The sequence below is a fragment of the Serinus canaria genome, chromosome 1A (assembly GCF_022539315.1).
Source record: "Serinus canaria isolate serCan28SL12 chromosome 1A, serCan2020, whole genome shotgun sequence".
NCBI classification, from domain to species: domain Eukaryota; kingdom Metazoa; phylum Chordata; class Aves; order Passeriformes; family Fringillidae; genus Serinus; species Serinus canaria.
In genome coordinates this window covers 26060700-26082636 of record NC_066314.1, presented here as the reverse complement: position 1 = coordinate 26082636, position 21937 = coordinate 26060700, and the positions used below count along the sequence as shown (strand labels likewise).

General features: G+C 36.7%; 1 protein-coding gene across 2 annotated transcripts in view; it reads right to left on the bottom strand.

Annotated features, from left to right (window-relative positions):
* Positions 1-21937, bottom strand: part of DOCK4 (dedicator of cytokinesis 4) — a 221497-nt gene that overhangs the window by 65520 nt on the left and 134040 nt on the right. For both annotated transcript variants that reach the window (XM_018919599.3, XM_018919601.3), the window contains exons 14-24: positions 16532-16656; positions 14899-15061; positions 14296-14402; positions 13563-13719; positions 7929-8026; positions 7746-7829; positions 7546-7646; positions 7126-7207; positions 5556-5726; positions 4029-4221; positions 575-702 (exon numbers count right to left, since the gene is read on the bottom strand). In XM_018919599.3, the coding sequence (XP_018775144.1) occupies positions 575-702; positions 4029-4221; positions 5556-5726; positions 7126-7207; positions 7546-7646; positions 7746-7829; positions 7929-8026; positions 13563-13719; positions 14296-14402; positions 14899-15061; positions 16532-16656 (1409 nt within the window). The remainder of the gene's footprint in view (positions 1-574; positions 703-4028; positions 4222-5555; positions 5727-7125; positions 7208-7545; positions 7647-7745; positions 7830-7928; positions 8027-13562; positions 13720-14295; positions 14403-14898; positions 15062-16531; positions 16657-21937) is intronic.

The following is a 21937-nucleotide window of genomic DNA, read 5'->3' as shown; positions in this document are numbered from 1 at the left end:
GCATGCTGGCCTTGGCATGCATGTATTGCACTAATTCAGGCAATGCTTGGTTTTAATTGCCTTATATCCTGTTGTCTGTCAAAACACATCACCTTCCCATTTGCAATACACCTGTCTGAGCGAGCTCTCATATGCAGCTTTCACACATTAATTCAGAAACAATTAATTAATTAATTCACACAAACTTCAGAAACTGGACACAAAGTTTATAAACTAGCAACCAAGTGCAATCTCCTTGCAATAATCATATCAATCTCTTTTTCCAGATCAGCCCTGTGTCCCCTAAGAATATACAGCCCACAATAAAAAATGTCCCTAAAAGAAAGTTGACATTTCTTTCTTTCCAACACAACGCTCAAGAAGTGCAAAAGCTTGTCAGAACACTATGTGATACAATTAAAATACTCATGCATGGAAAGAAAAGGGTCATGTAAAAATCAGAATGGCATGTTTATGCAGATTCATTACACAGAGAACTCCTTAAAATGCTCTTGGGCAAGGTCCAGCTTGTGTCATTTAATGTCACTGAGCCATATAAAGAAGTTCAAGTGGATGTGACATGGTGTTTACTCACTGAGCTGTTCTTCTTGATGAGGCAAAATATGTTGCTAAGGATACGGGCACACATTATAAGGTCCTTCTGCTCTTGTAAATGCATGTGGAGATGATGTAAAACTACTGGAAGAAGAATGCATCGAGAATCTGGAAAAAAATGAAAAAATTCATGAATAGGAGCTTCTCATAGAGTAATTTAATTTTAATACATCTATAAAATATGTCTTCAGTCCTAAACTATTTCTGATAAGCAGAAGCTTTTGCTAGCTTTAACAAAAATTTTTGATAAGCAAAAGCTTTTACTTCATAATCATGAGCAAATGTTTGAAAATTAAACAATATGCTGGAAGTCACTATCTTATATCATGGATGAAGAAAAACACCACTGTGCGGAATATACTACATATAAAAGAAATTTTAAGTATTTATTGGACTGTCATCCAAAATTAATAGGAAAAAAAAAGTAGAACAGTAGTGCCTGTATTCATACCAATGAGAAATTATGCTCTAGTGTTCCTGCCATGTGACAGGATCCATTTATATGCCAAGGTTCTGACAGACTTCAGCAGGAACTTATGTTATTCTACAAAAAAGTTCTACTTTACAGACCAGCAGCAGTATTTTCTGTTTTCTTTCAGAATTTTTGCTTTTCCAGATTCCTCAGTCCTACTGAGTATGAGCAACTTAGAGGATTGATTTTTACTTAAAATAATTTGCCTTTCTACTCTTTCATTTTCTAAACACAGGTCTTCGGTGTTATTTGCAGTCTTGATTTTGCTGAAAATTATGCAAGAACATAATTAATATGCTACTTATTTCTGCTTCTTTTTTTTACAAATAAAGAAAATATTAAATGGGAAGAACCCTAATACACTTGTGATAACACTTTAAACACCTATTCACAACTTGACAAATGGGAAGGATATTGCCCATTTTCATTTTGTTGTTACTTTAAAATCTTTTCCATTATTAAGAATTTATCTTCCCACAGAAATATACTTGAATAATTTCCTCTATTAAAACTTTAATGATTATAAGCTGCATTATAGATATATATTCATCTACTCCCTTTGTTCATTAATGTAATTGTATGCTAAAATTGATTTCTCTAGCTGGAAAATTACTTTTTAAAAACAATTTTGCCATGCAGCTATTGTTTGTGGATTACACTTTCTATAAACATTTTCCCCCCCTCAATTATTTCCTCTACTTTTTCAATGAGGAAGAAGAAGAAGATACATTTATTCTGAGATTTTGTTTAATGTTTCTTTTGCTTACTGAAACACAGCACTAATCTTGTTACGCTTTACTACCCTTGTTTTTATTGTCTAGTCATCTGTATAATAAAAGACAAATCATATGGACAAGCCCATTTGTACATATTATTTAAGTATATTCATATTTTTGAAATAACAGCTAGCTTGCTCTTTCTAAATGGGTATTTCATGCTCTTTATTTATTCAGGTGTACCTCTGTATCTTCCTATTTAAGAAAATTATAATCAAAGGCTGCAAGGTAGTAAGCAAATGACCATCAATCAGTTGAAAACCAGTGGTACAGAAACCCAACACTGGGCAATAAATACCCTTTCTCCAGTGACTCCTTATTCTGCAAGTGTCTCAGCAGATTTTCATCAGGACTGCCCTGAGAGTTCCTACCTGCCTGTAGCACCACAAATGGGGGGAAGTTTCTCTAAGAAACCAAGACAGTATATTCTTTTTCTCTCCCTCAGAACCTGGTTTAGCCAAGCATTGTCTCCAGTGTTCAGAGAAGTCAAGTGTGCCCAGCTGCCACTGACCCATCCACTGCAAGACTTCTAGGGTCAAAGGGTAACTGGGCAGGGAAATTGCCAATGTGCAGACCTGTGGTTAGAAAAGTGCCACCTTCTGATCCCCACTGCTAAATCTGCTTATTGATTCCTGCTGGATGAAAAAACAGAGCTAATGCCTTCAGCTGAAGCAATAAGGCAGGACTTTTCTATTTGTATAAAAAAGACTCAGCCCCTGGATTACAGGGGATGGCTCCTTTTCCCTGCATTCTCTTAGGCCTTACAAGTATTGAATTCTTGGCTATCTGGCAATCCATCCTCAAAAGCCAAGATGAAGGTTCACTGTGTAAACCAGCCTGTGATTCTGTGGCTGGGGTACTGTGCTGGCAAGCAGGTGATAGAAAGCTCAATCCAATCACTACTCAACTCCACAGCTATCGCAGAGCAGTAATAGCGGTTCTTTCACAAATTTCGTGTATGAACATTATTGTTTGGGCCACAGGTCCTCACTTGCAGCTACAACTCAAATTCCTCAGTTCAGAAGGTCAGAAGAAACCAGGAGCAGCCCTGTTCCAAGGTGTTTCTTCTTGGTTAACTCTAGATAGCTTCCTGATGAGCCCACACAGCATTTGGCACCTCACCTGAGGTGCCATCTACTCTGTGCTCTGCTTAAAAATAAGTGCAGCATCATGAACTACATTTTGAACACCAAAAATCTACATGTAGCAACACTTGACTTGTAAATAGCCAACTCTTACACACAACATGTCCTGAGGCATCTCAGGCAAAACTGAGCATCCTCATTCAACTGTTTTAAGTATCCCATTTTTGCAAAAGCTTCATAAAATGATCAGAAACTCTGTTTTACCATAGCAAACGGAGTAGCAAAAAGCATCTTAACAATGACTTGCAACTATGTATGGGAGGCAATAGTGCCAGTTACTGAAACAACCACTGCATGTATCACAGCTTTAGATATAGTCCTTACAAGCCCAGAATCTAAATACCCCTCTGTCTTGATCTGTTTAGGTGAAGAGATGTAGTGGTATTACAGAAAAGGAGAGCTGGTTCATTCACCTCTGGATTCACCAAGGACTAGGTGAGAAAGTCTGGAGATTTGTCTGAGGTTACTCTTTTTCCTGCTAATTGTCAGCTGCAGTGTCAGCCACTGGATATAGAAAAATTAATGAGTGCAAGGAATGGTGCAATAATCAGAACTCTGAGCCATCACTCACTGTCCTAGTTTTTCTTCTATGCAGGAACTCAAATTAGCTGACTGTTTTAAATGCTAATATTTGCCCTTTACAAACATTTTACAGAAAGACAAGAAAAAAATCATGACACAGAGCTTTTCAAGTATGTGCTTGGCATAATTAGAAAGAGGGCAATCTTAGACTCTGGGCAATCCTTGTGACTTTCCTATGCAACATTAACATTTAATACACAGCACATCTTTCCTCCCTAATTTCTATATAGTGGTAAAGTCTCTGCAGAGACATACTTTCTTCACTCTAGTATATTTTGAAGATTACTTTCAGAAGGATGATATTAATTTCAATTACTGTATCTAAAAATTGATACAGTAATGGTCAAAGCTTCAGCCTGCTTGGAAAAATTGAACACAATTTCCTTCAGCACCTGCTGGCCCAGGTACAAAGCACACAGTCTGAGCTCCTCACCTGCAGGCAGTGCAGAGCAGCCTTACCTGGGTTAGTGTACAGGTGACTCTCCACAGTTTTCCCAATGCTCTGCAGTTTAACAGCTTGAAGGGACTCATCCCCATGCATGACTGTTGGCAAGCTGCCCAAAGCATCGTGAACCAAATTTGCCACTTCTCTCACATCAAAGAGCTTCAGAAGTTCTGAGTACACTGATGGGAATGAGCTGAGAAACACAGCCTAGGGTAAAAATGGACAGTCAGATCAGTTTTGACATTTATAGAATTTAATAAACTATAGAAATTTAAGTAACTCTAGAGAAATGCCTGGCTTTCAGGGTAGGTAATAGCTTTGAAAACAGCCTTATTTTTAGAATGAATAGCCTCAAACTCATTAACAGGCTTACACTTGTGACAATTTCCTTCAAGTAATATGTAATGATTGTTAATTTCTCCCAGGACAAAGTGAAGGTTCAACTCAGAACAAAAAATATTTATTCTTTAAATATATTTATGCCTCTATGAGAGAAAATGTTTTAAAGTATGGCAGAATTGAGCTGATATGATACAAAAAATATTTGTGTGGTTTGGTTTACTTTGTTTAAAGGTAATTAGTGTAACAGCCACTGTATCTTCCGTTTTTGAAATACTGAACATTTTTATTTTGGAGCGAGGCAGCACTGGTAGTCCTGGTTCCCTTCAACAATTTAAAATGGGTCAGAAAGTAATTGATGAATATGAAAACAAAACACTGAAAAAATATGGAGAACAATGCCAGAGAAAAGAAGCTAATACTGACATTCCCTTCTTCTTCTCTAAATCCTGCTGGTTGTGATGAAAAGTTACTTACACACTCACATTGCTGGCAGAACAGGCTAACATGAGTTAAAAATACTGAAAAAGAATCCTAAATGTAATTGTTTGCATTCTTTTGTTGTCTTTTGACTCTAGCTGCTTACACAATATGAGATGGAAGAACTACCGTTCTAACTCTGTTCTCTCTGATTTGCCATTTTCTTGGTGGAACAGTTTTCCACAGAAATTTAGAAAACATTAATCCTTAACAGGATCTGAACCATCTCTGTTTACAGAAACGTGGGAAAAGGATGGTGTATTTATGAGCATTTAATGTAGAGTGCTGTCTCCTGTGTTTTGCCTCTACACTGCAGCACTAGCCCATTTTTGTTATCTCAAATGAAATAAAGATATCATCTGAGTATTAAACCATATGGTTTAATCAAGACTTAAAAATTTTCTATAAAGCATGAAAACTCTGATAGTCTTTTGTATGACTCAAATTCTTCAGTGTCGGTGTGATTAAACTAAGCAGTAAAAACCAAACCAGATAAATTTTTTATTTTTATCCATCAACATAATTTGTATAATTCAAAATAAAATGTCAGCTTTAGGATCATCTATTCCAAGCATTTTTAGGAAGTGCTGGTATGAAAATTTCCCACTGTAGGATGGAAAGCTGAAAATGCCACTTTGCTCTAGCAAAAACACATTTTCTTTCTGAACAGGCATACAATTTTACACTGGATGTGGAAAATGCCATCAAGCCATAAAACTTACTTGTAGCTGGGATAAAGCACTAGTTCCTTTGCTCTCCTGAGACAGGAAGAAGCGTACTGACATAAGGAGCTCTTGAATACAGCAGCGAAATTCCTCCTCATTTTGCCCTCCAGTAGCAATAGAGAATAATCTTCGAGATTGAACGATGTATTTAAAGATGTATTCCTGTGCCTATAAATGCCAAAATCAGAGATAACTCACAAAAATGAACGTGCTTATCTCCAAACAGAGCACATGCAATGATTATATTCAAAGAAAGAATCAGAAACAGGAGCCCATTAGTTAGTTTTGGTAAATCTCTCTACCGGAACACCAACAAAATTTTTATTTAAAAAACCAAAACAAAACAAGCAAAAACTCAACACCACTTTCTCCTCCCATCCTCCCTCCCTCCAAAAAAAGCTTAAATTAAGTTGCAAAACTGTTGGAATGCCAATTCAAAACACTGCCCTCTCTTAGTGGCAAGACACCAAAGTTCACAGCAGCACATAAAAACACAGAAGGGTACCACACTGATATTTTATTTCCAAATTGTAGCACGTGTTCCAAATGGGATTATTGTGTTGTAAGACCCACCCTGATAGCATGTTATGCTTTTCTGATAATACAAACCAGGGCAACAAGAACAACCACAATCAGTAGAATTCCCTGGTGTCGGGACTGAGCCATTAGGTCAGTATTTAGGTTCATGCCATGGATGTTAGTACCACCAGTGTAATCTATATTTGATTGCTCTGCCTCATTCAGTAAGGAACATAGAGCTCCACAGACTAATGGTAGTGAGCCTCAGTGGTCAACTTACTGACAAAAGAGAATAATGAATAAACTGACTGCACTGAAAGTCTGCAGCTCCCTAGTGTAACCTCTCTCCTGCGGCCACGGGGCTGTACAGGAGCCAGCTGGGTGCCGCCGAAGGTGGCCACAGGATGCTGCCACTCCCGGATCCCCTCCGGAACCCTGGCAGTGGTTACCATCTGCAGCATGGGTGGCGCAGGCAGGATCTCGGTTACGACATACCGAAGCAAAGGAAGGAGGAGTGGACATCTGTATAAGTACCAAGGATCTTTTAATCTTCCCTGGCAGGGGACGGGGGACGAACAGGAGGTCTGGGGGGGACGATGATAAAGGGAGTGGGTGTGATAGGAGGAGACACAAAACTAACCAATAACAAGGACTCAGGGAGGAGCGTGGGTTACAGCTAAGCCACTGAGGGTCACACAGGGGAGGGGGAAAACCCCAGGGGCAAATCATACATCGAATAAAGAATGACTGACACAGAATTCTCGAGATAAGGGGGGTGGTTACCATGACAGGCAGGGGACGGGGGACAGCTCCAAAAGGGAGGGAATAGGGAGAAACCACTGTGAGGGAAGTACATGGGGGGAACCGAGGACTGAACCATTATTGAGTCACAACAGGAATAACCGATTCTAAAAACACTCAATGCCACACCCTAGAATTAGTACTACTGTTCCATTACTTATATATATTCTGCTTCATTCCCTAAGTTAAACCCATGTGTACTGTATGAATACATCATTCAAATATGTAATTCAATAATTTTTATTACCTTTAGTACTTCCTGTATGTGATCATGAAGCTCCACCTCAGTGACTCGATCAATATGCCACTTCAGTACTTTTATAAGATCTCTAGAAAAGCCAACCAGAAAGTATTACAACACAGAAGTGGGAGAAGGGTTAACTTTGCACATAAAACGCAAACCAATAGCTGTCATATGAGAAACACTGGCAAAATAAAAAACAGATCACTAGATTCACTGATCATCACAGACTCAATCGTACACTTAGTTTTAAGTCTGCTGAAGAGCACCTAATAGATCTCTGATGAATGGCCAATAACACCAGCATTAAATATGCAGTAGAATGATTTCAACAGGGATACACCATCTCCTTAACCTAATGATTGATTCTTTTAGCATGGTAAAAACTGTCAGTATTAAGTCAGATAGAAAAAGTACAGACTTCACCTGTATGCAAGTGCTCCTGCAAAATGACTTTCAATGTAAGTGTCCATTACTGGCTTAAAGTGGTGAAACTTGCTGTCCTGCAGCAAATTTATTATGTGAACCTAATCATGAGAGAAAAGAAAAAAAACCCAAAGCTTTTTTTTTTTTTCATTTACTTGGTTTTTAGCTACTGTTAAGCATGATCACAAAATGAAACTTACCAGACAATCAAATACTTTTGATCCATATTTTTGAGAGTTTTCATCTAAAATACCAAATAAAGTGTCTAGTGTATCTTGAAGAAACTTTTGGGAGAGAATAAGAGTGTTATTAACAAGATACTTCTGTGACATAGAAATAAATTATTTCCTTCATATCATCTAAAAGTATGAAAAGGTATATACCTTCACTATTTCTGAACCATCAATTTCTTTTAATTTTGAGAGGCAACCTGCAATTTTGTCTGGGTGGGTTCTCCACTTCAGAAGGTCAAGCATATCTCCTGCAAAAACAAAATGCAAGATAAAGTTGGAAGCAAAGCAGCACTTCATATTTTAAATTTTACTATTACAGTCCACTCAGGAAAATTTGGCATCATTAAAACAAAAGAAAACACTTTCAGATTTGCTATATGAACTTCCCAAGACCACATTTTCATTCCATTATGCAATTGTTCCACCAATACAAACATAAGAACAGGGTCATTAAAATCACTCTCCTGTGGCCACTCTATCATGCAACCTCATTTAGATATTATTTTAAATAAAGCAATTGTTTGCCCTCTCTCATCCCATTGAAGAATGCCTTCCAGAGGTACTCTCTGAAAGCTAGAAACAATCTCCTAACTGCTAGCTGAAATGTATTTGAAGCACTCATGTTTCTATGTCTTTTTAGAGATCCTCCAAGATCCCACTTGATTAACAAGTAAAAAAATCTCTTCTGGAAAATAAACTATTCTGAGCTAAAAAATACCTGAGTATGTCCAAACTTCCACCTGTTTTAATTCCATTTCCTTCAGCTTTCTTAACCAAAATGATAACTACAAATAAGATTACATCATTTTCTACATCATTAGCAAGCTCATACATCTCTTGTAAACACCTGTCATCTATGTTCTAGAACTTAAGTGTCTTTTTGATAGACATATTATGTCAGCAATATGATGCTTCTGTTTAACACTATTCAGTTCCCTGGATAAAGAAGAATCCCCAGGAGTCTCCACTAGGATATCCTGCCTTTCCTCATTATAGTCAATCTAATTTCTATTTTTTCTTATTAATTATTTAAATCAAAGTTACAATGCTTTGCTGAATCATATTTTGATTTTGTCCCTCTCAACTGATAAGACCTTTCAACAACATATTAGCAGAAAATTGTCTCAGATTTTAGTGAAGTTACTCTCATCTCCACACCCTTCCAGTCCTTTAAAACAGAGATAAATCCCAGAGATTTCTTCATATCTAGTAGTATTTTCCTGAGTATCTGCTCAGGAAGGAAATTCCTTTCACTATAGTGCAATCTTCCACTTCCATTTTAACTTTTATTTCCCTATTTGAAAAGTGTTATTTCTAATCTATATGTTTTCTTATGTGCTGCATTGCTCAACTGCTGCATTTCCTCTTGACAGTAAATAAAAAAAAATTTGAAAATATTACAAAGTTTATTCTGGCATGATTTGCCTTTGATAAACTCATCTCACAGCACATCTGAATTAGTTACATGTTGATTTTTTTCATCCATGATTTCTTGTAAATATTTCCAAAAAATTCATCATGGATGGATGGCCCAATGAACGTATCTGCCCTTCCACATATCTTAAATGTAAGTTCTACAATTAATAGTCTTTGAAAGCATGTTATTGCTTCACAGATGTAATAAAAAGCCCACCTTACTATAAGATTGAGAATTTCTTGTTCTATACCATTCAATATCCTAAAACAGTTTTGCAGACTTGGCTTGGTTTTTCAGCAGTTTTTCCTTGCTGAACTCAGACAGATCTGCAGAGCTCCATTCAAGCTGTATTCAGTCAAAGCTACACATATTTTTGACTGTTAAATTAAATAAATTCCAAATCCCTTTTATATTCGTTTACTCCTGCCACGCTTCACTGACCAGCTTTTCAGAAATTCTCAGTGCCTAGTGGTTTGAAGCAGAAAACCTTAATCACCATCCAACCCTTCCATCAGTTTAAGCTAAACCACAGTCCAGCTGATCACTGCCCTGCACTGTGTTAGAAGGAGCCAGGGCTTCTGAAGTGTTCTCAGTAGTTATTAAAGTAAGAGGTTAATAGCAAGTTTTCCTCTTGGTTCAGCATCTTTTTGGCTGCTTTCTACCACAGACTATTTTCACACTCAAGTAATACTTGAACAACACCCATCTTTGTGTCATCTCTTTCCTGGTTTGCTGCAGGGAAGTTCTTCTATCCCACAAAAAAATGAAGTAATAATTTTTACTTTATTAACACTAAATATATCTCTACCTATATTGAATTTTTGCCACAGATGTTAATGGCAAACAACCAACATAGGATTCCACAAATATTTTGCTGCCTTAATTGCTTGTGATGGACACAGATTGTTTTGATGCATCTAGGTGTTACATTTCTGTTTTGCTTCAAGCTCTGTTGGCATGGTAAAAAGAGGCCCTTGAGTTGCACTGAGTGATCAAGAGTCCCACACATGCATCAGAGACACATCCCAAAGATCAAGGACAAATTATAGCTCTTATTATTCTTTCTGTCAGGAATTTTTAAGAAACAAGATTTATAAATCCAGTGAACTACATTTGTCTTTCAGACAATTAAATGTACTTCCACATTTTAAGCCTCAGCTCAAGATGACAAGTAGCAAGATTAGCTGAAGCTGTGAGTTCAGAGCAGGGAAAACACTTCTTTATAGGTTTGCTGGAGGAACTTGGTAGAAAATAGTTAACACTCAATATTAGGGATTTGTTGGGGGATTTAAAAAGAAAAAGAAAGCAAATGTAAGACACTCACTTCAAAGGACTTATTTCAAGGGAAGTGCTAAGGAGGAAAGACATTCTAAGATAACATTAGCAAATAGCCCAAGCATACATGACATGAATAGAAAATCTGACGTGTGAATCACAAGGGGAACGGATACCAGTGTGTAATGTAGTAAGAGACTGAGAACATAAAACTGTTCCCAGAAATAGGCCCACTAGGAAATCACAGTTTTGGAAAAGGGAAAAAGTCACTGGTGATGAGTAATTTTGCTGAAGAATAAAAATACTTCCAATGCATTATCTTCAAAATAATCAGGGCCTGTAAATTTAAAACTGACTACACCTGACCTATTATCCCTACCAAATAAAACACGTCCCTTCTCAAAGCATGTAATTTAAATCCAAAGAGCTAGGTTTAATAGAAAGTTTAAAATCATGAGTTTAAGGAAGTGGTTTGGGATGATTTTCCATCTCTCTCATATAAGTCCTGAGACATCAGAAATGGACTTGTTTTGACACTACTACACTTCCAGAGGAAAAGACTGAATTTCAGAACTGGCAGTCAGTGTGTCTCTTCCAAGAGGCTGCTTCTCTGGTCACCAACACTTCCTCCATAACTGGAGTTATTTGGAAAGCTGCCCAGTGCCTCTTTTGTTTTGATGATTCACTGGTTGGTTTTTTTTTTATTTTTTTAATGCAGATAGAAGGATTACACCTCTGCCATGCTGTATGGCGGGTGCTCTGCTGCTGAACAGCTGCTGACCAGGCATGCCCCAGCCAGTGCTGAGAAACGAGTGGATGCCAACAGCTAAAATATTCAGACTTACTGGAAGGATCCTGACTCTCTTGCAGCCAGCAATCCCTGCTATATGTGAAAAACTAAGACTGTTTTGTAACTACTCAGTAAAAAAATACTGTGCTCTCACTCACTCTTTTGGGGTTTTATAGACTAATGGAACATAACTACCCATCTAAGAATATATAATAGAAAAAAGCTAGTATAGTTTTTGCTGATATCAACTGATTAACTATCCAGGATCAAAAGGAAAAGAGAAGGAAAAACTGAATAGCAGAAAGATTAGATAAGAAGGCGTTCTCAGCCATGATGAACGCACAGACTCCCCTGGTTAGGTCTCCAAAAATTGCTTGGAAATAACCCTAAAAACCCCTCCAAAGTACCCAGGGTAAGGAAGTTATGGATCCCAACAAGTAGGAGTCAGCCTCCGTCCCCCAGTCCCCATAATTTTAATATGCATGAGAGCTGATGGCATGTGGGAACAATCAATGAGAGAATGACAGCTGAGTCAAATTTCCCAGCAAGCGAGTAAGCTGCAGCCTAATCCAGTCACACCCTTTGCAAGTCTGGTTTGGGGTCCTTCCCCACCCCATAGCCAGACAACAGAATAATTTTTAATTCATTTTCAGACTGGGCATTGTTGTTTGTAAATAACGGGTGAATCTCTGAGGTATTCAGAAAAAAATCTCCAAACTTAAAAACAAATTTAAAAATAACCAGGAATTTTCAAAAAAACCAATACAAATGTTTATTAAAAAAATGAAATACACAGATCTTTTTAATCCTGTATTTTTCAATACATAAGCTACATTCTCTCAGGGATAACTGAAGTAATGCTCACATGACCAAATATCCACATGCTTTGCTCTATGTTCGTTTTCTGAGCATGCAATAGATTTTGGCAAATTTTTGTTTAAAAGAATGGGGATTTGGAAACTCACCAAGATGAACTTCCCAAAGAAGATCCTTGGAGAAAATATGAGCCTGTCTACTGAAAATATTTCCACCCTCTGAAGTACTGCTGAAATAATTGTTAACTCTTTCAGAGCTGAAAAGGGGATCAATATTATTCAGATATTCTACACCCTCTTACTCAGAATATGGTTAAAAATAGGAGGAAATTTTTTATGCCCTATGTCACACATCTATTTACAATAAGTACAAAATAACTCCTGTACTGTAAATAAAAATTAATACTAGACAACAGGGCAACTATTTATCAGTGAGACACTTGTAAATTCCAGGCAGCACTTTTATGCATGTGTAAGTACAAGTAGATTAATGTAATTTCCTAAATCAAGGCCTTTAACTGAAGCAAATTTAGTATCTGATTCCCTATTAGCTACCTTTGGGAAAATCTTTCATTGAGTAACTTTCATTACTAAGGTAATTGCTATGAAAATACAAAATGGGTGTGTGCAAGGAAACAAGCCACTTAGTGGTTGCACACAGTTCTATTTTGCACACTTGCTATTAAAGGGTGAAAATTAAAAGCACTATTTCAACTTAAAAAGCTGCTCTAGTTTTTGTTAAATGTCTATAACCAGTTTGCAAGCAGTTAGCAATTTTATCATTGTACACAGAAGATGGGTAAAGTCACAGATACTCACACACAAAAGAGATCAAAGTAATAATATAAAATTGTGCCTCTATCAAAGAATGGTCAGAAACACATTACCAAGCAAATACACAGTATTTAGAAATTTTTGGAAAACTGTTCCACCTGTTTTAGTAACAGGTAGTTCAGTTATGGCAGGAAAACAAGAACCTCAAGAACTTTATACGTAACACTGGTTAAGAACTTTACACAGAGCCCTGGTAGAGAGTGTAAACACATGTATTTAAATCTGCTGCTCCTTACAGCCAGTGTATAAACTGTTTTAAGTAGTAATAAAAGTTTGTTGGTTTGAAGAGAAACAAAAAAGCAATATATGCCTAATCAGAAACAAACTGCTACAGCCTAAAGTGACAATAAGTATTTCATAATAAATCTACAACAAACAGAATAAGAGGTTTTATAAAGCAGCTGGGTTCTGATAGTTGATTCCAGAAGTGCTGCATTTGATTCCAATATCACAGTCATCTAAAAAGCATTCGTGAACTACTTAAAAACAGTGGTTTATCATGATCCATTTGTTTCCATCTGGATATAAAAAAATTATGAAGAAAACCAGAACATAAGCTATTTTTGAGTACATCCATGCTTGCTTGGCATGGAAAAGACTAGCTATCACACTCATTTCAGCTCATCCTGTTTTAAATAATCAACATATCCTACCATTTTGTGTGAGTTTGGTGGAGCAGAGAAAGGATGTAATCCAGAAAGACTCCTTAGTGGTTTTTACTGCTTGGCTGTTGTTTCCTAGGGATATTCCCTTTGAAAAGGGGAGTTTGAGGTAGCGACCAGAATCCTGAAGGTTTGCATTTTCTTCACACTGCGGAAACAAACCAGTTAAAATAACTGCACAAAACAATTGACCAAATCTCTTAATTATATGAATCATTGTTTCTCTGTCAGAAAATGAAGAATTTCCACTATGCCTGTTGCAACTTTGCTTTTAGAACATAGCATCATATATTGGCATTGAAATTTAATAAATTTGTACAGGTTACATTAAATAAATAGCTACAATGTTCACGTTGAAAACAAAACTTTATCTGGCAGCACATAAAATCCTCTAAACAAATTGACAACTCTTATACATGGAAAGAGAGTTCCACAAAGTTAAAATAACTTACCTTTGTGAAATTCATTATAACACAATGTGAGATAACAGTAAGACTTAGAAAAACCAATGCACTGAAACACATACCTAGATTCAATTGCAGCTTATAGGTATGTTCCCCTTTTAGGAAGGTGAATATTAAAAAATCAGCAATGGATATTTTAATGGTGACAAGATTATCATTCATTTGATAATCAGTACAGACTTTCTCAACTTAGTATCTCTGGGCATTTAAAGTAAGTTCCAGTGGAATCATTACTGCTAATGACTGCTAATTCAAATTACCTTGTGCACAATTAGTTCATGGGTGCCATCTGGCAGAGTCCTCCCATTTTCCTGCATCAGGGGCACGAAAGAAAAGCCAAACAACTTCTTCTCACCCTTTTCTTTTGCTGAAATGCATGTATAAATAGCAGCAGTTAAAGATAATAGTATACTTTTTAGACAAAATAAAAAAGAAAGTACACTGGAGTTGCAGCTAGTCAGATGAAGATTATCTTGAATTGCTGTTCCAATTGGCATGTTGTCTCCTTTTTTTTATCTAACTTTAAATCAGAAGGGAGTATTCTAAAATAATTTAGTATATATTAACAGCAAATAACATAAGCCACCAATATGCAATCTTAGCAAAATATAGAAGTTTATCCCCCTCTGTGAAACCTGTCTCTCATGCCTTGGAACACAGAATGTGGAACCAGTCAGCAATTTTCACCTCAAAATCATCTCTAAAAGGTTTCAAAACGTTTTAAAAATTTTAGAATTTTGTTAGTAAAAAAAGCATCACAGAGCAAGTTCATGCAGCTGTCTTTTCCCTGAGGTGTTATGGAAACTCGTGTGCTGACTACAGCCATAAGGGGAGGACTAGCAGAAGTCATGAGGACCACTCACTGGAACAGTGCCGGAATTCACAGCGGATGTGAGCTCCTCTGAACTTGTCCACAGGAATAGGAAGTTTCAGCAGCTCAGCCCATCTGGGACCATTGTTATGATAAAGCACAAAAGAATGGTACTCGCTGGCTGGTGGCTCTCCAGAGCCAAACGAGATAAAATCCTAATGAAGAAAAATTATGATTAAGGATAGATTAGTTCACTGGTAAAATGTCATCAAGGACTGCTCTTCCAAGGAAAACTATTTAATGTATTCATTCATACCATAAATGCCAAATGTGGTACAGTGTTCAGTGTCTTATAACCCTCAAAAACACCAGCAAGTTTTTTTTATACTTGCAGTTAGAAAATTATAAATATCAAGAATCATTCACCTAATTTAGAACAGAAGTGTTTATCATGGTGTACTAGGTGATCAGGGAGGCTTAAGCAACACATGTGTTGTGGATTCCCATGAGACAGCACGGTCCTGCCAATGCTATGCCCCAACAACAAAGAGTGGAATTGAGACCAGAACAGCCCAGGCTCAAGATTTCAGTCAATTGAAATAAGCCTGTAACCCTGGCACTATCAGTGGTATGTCCCAGCATTAGAAAATAGATGTGGATTCTGTGATCAGGAAGAAGCAAAGTGTTGGCTGCCTTTACCACACCCATGATGGACTCCCCATAGCAGGGTAGACAATGGATTTGTCTAAATCCTGACTTGGGGATATCTATTAATTCTCTGTGGGAAAGGTAAGGTGTAGCTTTTGCAATTATAATCTCATGTTTTTGTTTTATATATACACACACATTTATGTGTATATATCATTAATGTATATATATAATGAATCTATATTGGATGCCATGGATCAATATGCACAATTTCACTTCAGATACACAAACACAATTTGAGCCAGGCTTTCTTCATTGTGCTACCCCACAGCCCATGAAATCAAGGAGAGCATATGAAAACACTACTTTCAAATTTAAAACAAAACAAAAACAATATAAAAATATGTGAGGAAGAGTTTGAATGTGAACAAAAATCTTTTTGGTACAGAAAAATTTTGAGAAAGAGTCATCTAATAATAATTTAAATTTAAACCATTGCCTGTTTGTAAGCCATAACCAGCAGCATACAATAAAATTTGAAGATGAGAAGGAATATTAATTTATTTTTTCTACTGATACATGGTGCTGACTTCTGCAGCAAGAATCCCAAATTTATTAAAATCAGACATAAAATTCACAATTATCAAGAAAAGTTGTTCTTTTAAATAACATAAAAAATTGCATATTTCTAAGAAGAATTCTTAGGAAATACAAAATTTTCCCAAACTTGATCTTGCTTCAACATTTTCCAACATCTTAATGGAATCATCAGTTATTTGGCTGGCAATTTTACGGGTTTATCACAATCATGTAATTCATCACAGAAATAAAACAAACATATATTAAGGTTTTATATAGACACTTTAAAAATCTTTTAAGCAAAGTGGAAACACTTTGAATACCTAAAGACAGCAAAAGATAAACATATAATTTCCAAAGCATTTTTGCATTCTTCAGTCAGTGCCACAAAAGAAGACTTATATATGAAAAAGTTATCAAAATTAACTACAGCAAGGAAAAACATAAAACAAAGATACCTTTAAAATTTGACCACTGCTGTCCACGACATGCATTGTCACTTCCACATTTCTGGCCACACTTTTCCCTCCTTTCTCAAATTCTCCTCTTTCTACAGTGATATATAAATCATTCCTCATTTCACCTATGAGAAAAACAAACAGAACAACGTGTCCAAAAGTCAGTCCAACTTGCTTATTTTTTCTTTCAGTACTTCAGTAGTTTTTCATTTTGTATTACAAAGGATAATGCTACACCCACAATTCATCAGTATTTTTGGATTTTAAACAACAATTTTTTTTAAAACAATAATTTGTTTAAAACAATAAACCAAGAAAAGCAAAAGATCTTCATCCCTTTTAAAACCCAAAGATTATTGGCCATAATAAACCAATTCTAGGGGCTTCTACTCATCTTTTGGGTCTGTTTGGTCTTTTCATTGGCCCTTCTAGCTATACTGAAGTGTCTAGTTCCACCTCATTTAAGTCTTCTAATCTAAGGCAATATTAATGTATTTCCTTTCGTTTGTAATTGTTACAGTTCTCTGTTTAATTGATTACAACTTTTTTCTGCTTAATCTTAACAGGAAATGTATTACTTTGCAAAAGGAAAAACCAAGAAGTTGGTATTCTTCTCATTAGCAGGGCAGTCTTTCCAGATTGTGAGCATTACAATTTGCAATCTAAAAAATCTCCATATATTTTACAATAGGGCGTTCCAAAGCTTATGAGGAAAAAGTTTGCTTGGTAAGCTTATTTTTTGTTTGTTGGAAAGGCTTCTGAGAAATTAAGACTCTTCATCAGGACATTTACACTACAAATCCAATACAGACACTACCTAAGTCCCATATGGTATGTACAAGGACTGCTGGCATATCTAAATTTAAATCCTTTGCACGTTCATGCAGTATCACACTAAGTAGTCTGTCAGAACATAAACAGATCGTATGGACAAGATCAACAGTAATTTTATTTTAGTTTCAGTTGACACAAATTGCAAAGTTTGATGAAAAGGGGGAAGAGTGGTTGCAGTGGGGACAGACAGGAGGAAAAGCAGTACTGGTGGTGACTGAAGTGTCACAGTAGGGAAGCCCCTGTTTTCTTTAAAGATGCTGAATCCATTTGTGAAGAGTGTAAACGAATCCAACTCTTGAACAAAATTACCAGAACTACTTTGAAGCAATTGGACATTCCTTGTGAAAGGAAAAACAATGAAGGATGAACAGCATCATAATTAGGAGAATTTTCTAAAATTCTTATTTCTGGACTTTGTTGAAACAGAAATTGAGAATATATGTTTTCATCTGGAGAAAGTTTAGTGAAAAGGGAATATCATCTTTTAATAAGGTAGATTTTCACTCAGCACTGCTGAAAGTGTGATAGTTTAGTATATTTATAGGTGTGCAACTTGGAAGGCAACCATGGGATATGTACTTGTACTATGGCTAAAATTAATTATAATATATGTAACATAAATAATTAATGGATCTTCAATTTCTAGCTTCATTTTAATTTGCAAGTAGAATTTGACTTGCTTGAACTTTCCACAATACTCTCATGTTTCACATTCCTTGTATTTTACTGCATGCAAATCTCCAGTGATTTTTAAGTAACAGAAACAATGAGCTTGCTACAGTAATCTAATATTTTTATAATATTATTACATCACTAGATGCAAAATAATTAAATGATTCCTCGGAAGCACAATCTAAATGATAAAAAAATTAAAGAAGAAACTGCCATATCATGAATCTCTCAAGACCCATGCCCATAAACAAGAGGGAAATCTGCTATTGTATTACCTTATTATCAGCTACCTGCTGAAACGATCATGGGCAGAGGCTAGGATACAGCTAGAGAGAATCAACAGAACAAATACTAGAGAGTATTCACTTAAGAGTGTCTGAAGTCAAGGATGAAAGAGCTGAATTACTAATGAGTGAGAGCAACCACCAGATCAGTCTCTGCTCCCTGCTGGGAAGCAGGAATAAAATAAGCAAAAGGTGATGTTTTATTCAGGTGATGAACTTGTAAGAAAAAAACAAAAAACAAAACCAAACACAAAAGCAATCTCAAAACAAAAGCCAAACACAAACCCAAAGCTTTCCAAAGGATGTTTTGAATGTAAGTAATGTAAAAGGATGAAAGGAAAGGATTGAGAAATTGTGGAAGAAAGATCAGCTATAGGATATGAAAATGGCAATCATAAGGACTCAGGATATCCCTTGAGCTGAAAATAGCTGCAGGCTGGGAGAGCATCAGGGGTAATTACCATACTCTTATGTGCATACACAGCTTTTACAAAAATGGCATTTTTCCATCTTCCTTAACAGAAATTCTCACTCCAAAAATTGAGATTGTCAGTTTAAATTAAGTTAGGCCATTCTTTTGTGGTTCCACTTCCCATAAAAAACATTCCAAATCCTCTATAAAACATTTAAACATCAGCACATTGCTGAACATATCTATATTCCTTTATCTGATATTTCTTATTTATGGTAACTATAATTAAACACTTGATTATAAGAATATGCATCATTTTCCTGTGGGATCTTTGCCTTCACCAGTACACCACACAGATTAAATTAACTCCTTGTCACTAAGGTAATCAATTACAACCATAAGTAGCACTGAAAGGCCAAGTCCAGCTGAATATCAGAGTTCTGAGGTAGACTTTGGAGAGTACAAATGGTATCTTCAGCTAAACTATCTGCATGACTGAAATAAATCTTACAGGTGTATGTGTAATGAGACTTTACAGTGTTACACTTCACCAAAGGTAAGGAATCAACACAGAAATTGGAAGGGCACGTTTCAAACAGCACAGTACATCAGATTTTAATTACTGGTTGAAAACATACCTACAGAATGAAATATCTATCAGACAGAGGCTTTAGATGAGGTGAAAAAAGCAACACACTAATTCCAGCCCATTTCTGTGCTGAGAAATACAGCATCTCCTTCTCCAAGGAAGAGAAAACATCCAAGGGCTGTTTTCAGTGTGACGTTTGGTACAGGAATAAACAACTGAAAACAATATCAATAAATGTGCTCAGCTTTTGAAATGACAAACTACCCTCTGCCTATAATGATACTGAGTGCTATGAAAGATCTAGTCCACTTGAAAGCATTTGTTTCAAAAGAAAGGGCAGCTCATTTCTCCCTGCTCTGATGGAGCATTTCCACTCCCTGGCCCCTGTTATGATAGGTCACTTCCACCTTTCTGAATTTAGAGCATCCAGACTGTGAAATGAACATGCAGAGAGCAACATCCAGTGAGTAACATTCTTAGCCAGAGTCAAATCCCACTGTAAATCAGCTTTGCCTAGGACTTTCAGTTTTCTGGGTAAGAAATGACTATCAAATAGTGAATCACACACATTTAAAATCATTAAACATTTTCTGGGAAGCTAAACCACCTAAGTCTCCTTAGAAGTCAAAGCTACTTCATGTAGGTTATGTGCTGAGTCAACAGAAGCTGGAGAAAAGCAAATTAAAGCCTTATGTTGCATTTCTGAGTTATTTGAATGATTTCACTGCTTAAAAAGCTGTTTATCTTGGTAAAGCTACTTTCTAGACACTATTTCAAGAAAAAAATGAGGTTAACATGTGACAACCAGCATAGGTAAGACGGAGGATTGTTGTACATTGGGTGTGAGATGGTAAACAGCAAAGAAGAAATAAAAAAGTTGGTGGTGGTCCCTATGAGAGTGGGAAGTAATGAGCTATTTCTTGGAAAAACCAGAACTGTGAGGATCAAAGAGTGTATCTAGGGAAGCTGTTTGTTCGTCTGACAACCATGCAATTGAATGTGTTGAAAAGGGGTATATTCTGTCCTAATTACAGAAGTGACCCAATAAACCCAACACTTTGGGACTTAGCACCCTATGATTTCACCTTTTCACCAAAAGCAGGCTGACAAATTCCTACAAGAGCTTCTAATATTAAGTGAGAGGTTAAAGCCAGATGGAAATGGAAATTCCATGGCATTTAACAACAACACCAAAGTCAAGCTGCAGTGGTGTGAATACAGACGTAACACTTTGACATAGCACAAGCTTTCAGTGCACATTCTGCATGGACAGCCACTCTGGTTCATGAATTTCATTGGAAATGAAAGGTGTTGAATTGAAATGTCTGAGTTGCTAAAGAGAAATGTGTACAGCACAGTATTGGCAGTCCCTGCCTCATCGGATGGTCCTGCCAACACACTGCAGCCTTGATCTGGCAAAATTATCTTGAAAGCACTCTCCATGGCCTAGGAGAGGGAAAAATCCAAGCCCCTCTTGTCCTAGCTGTAGGTGCTTACCAGGTACATTATAGCTCAAGAATTCTGACCCTACAAAGAAGCAAAAGCTTCATGACTTCAATCCAACCAGCAATGAATTGTACAAGGGCAGAACAGGGGCGAGGGACAGACACCTGATCAGCATCAATTACATGCAAAAGTCTAATATTAGGAACAGGAGGAAAGGCCAATTAAAGTCAAAAACAACCACAAGAAGACTGCTGGAGGATGCAGTTAATGGGGGTCAGCCTTCCTCAACCTGCCAACTATAAAACACAAATATTAAATAAGCAGTGAAGAGAAAAGAGCCAGGAGTAATTTCCAGACAGCAATGCATGCTCAAGGACCTATTATGCCCAGTGCAGAGTTTTATTATGGGATGCCTCTGCAGGCTGCCTTGCCTTCATAGGCTGGAGGCTCCATCATCACTATCAAGGACCTGTGTACAAGCACTGGTCTCCTGCTGCTCCCAAGTTGGACCTGTGTGCAAAATGTCCCCAGCTCAGAGAGGCTTAACTGTACCCACTGAACTTCAGGTGACAGGAACAACACAGGAGAGAGTCAGATCAGTACAAGCCTCAGCAGAGCCTTTGTATGAATGTATCATTTGTACTGTTATTTTTATAAAAACATTTGCACCTAACCTAAGCATCAAAGCAATGATCTTTCATCACAAAATTGTTTTTAAACTTACAGTGCCAAAGCTGTGAGTTGCAACTGCAACAAGTACATTATAACAAGACTTTTCTGGTATTTCAAACATATTTAGAACTGCAGAATCTCTTGTAGCATGTTAATATGAAATAAGCTTTTCAAGCAGAATATAGCTGTCAAAGATCAAAGGTAGTGTCTTTGTTAAAAACAGGAGTTTAGTTTGCCAGCTATCCTCAAAAAGCTTTCTAGTGCAATAAATTTCAAATTGATTATTATTAGGGTAACAAAACACAGCATGACTGTATGTGAACAAGCATTTCTGATAGTTACTGCTGTCCTGACAACAGCCACTAATTTAAAAATAAGTACACAGACCTCAGTAGGAGCTTTTGTTTGGAACTGCTTTTTTGAAAGCTTTGCTCAGAACTGTAGGACCTTTAGAATCATGAATTGTAAAAGAGCAAAAAAACCTAATTTTGTTTAAA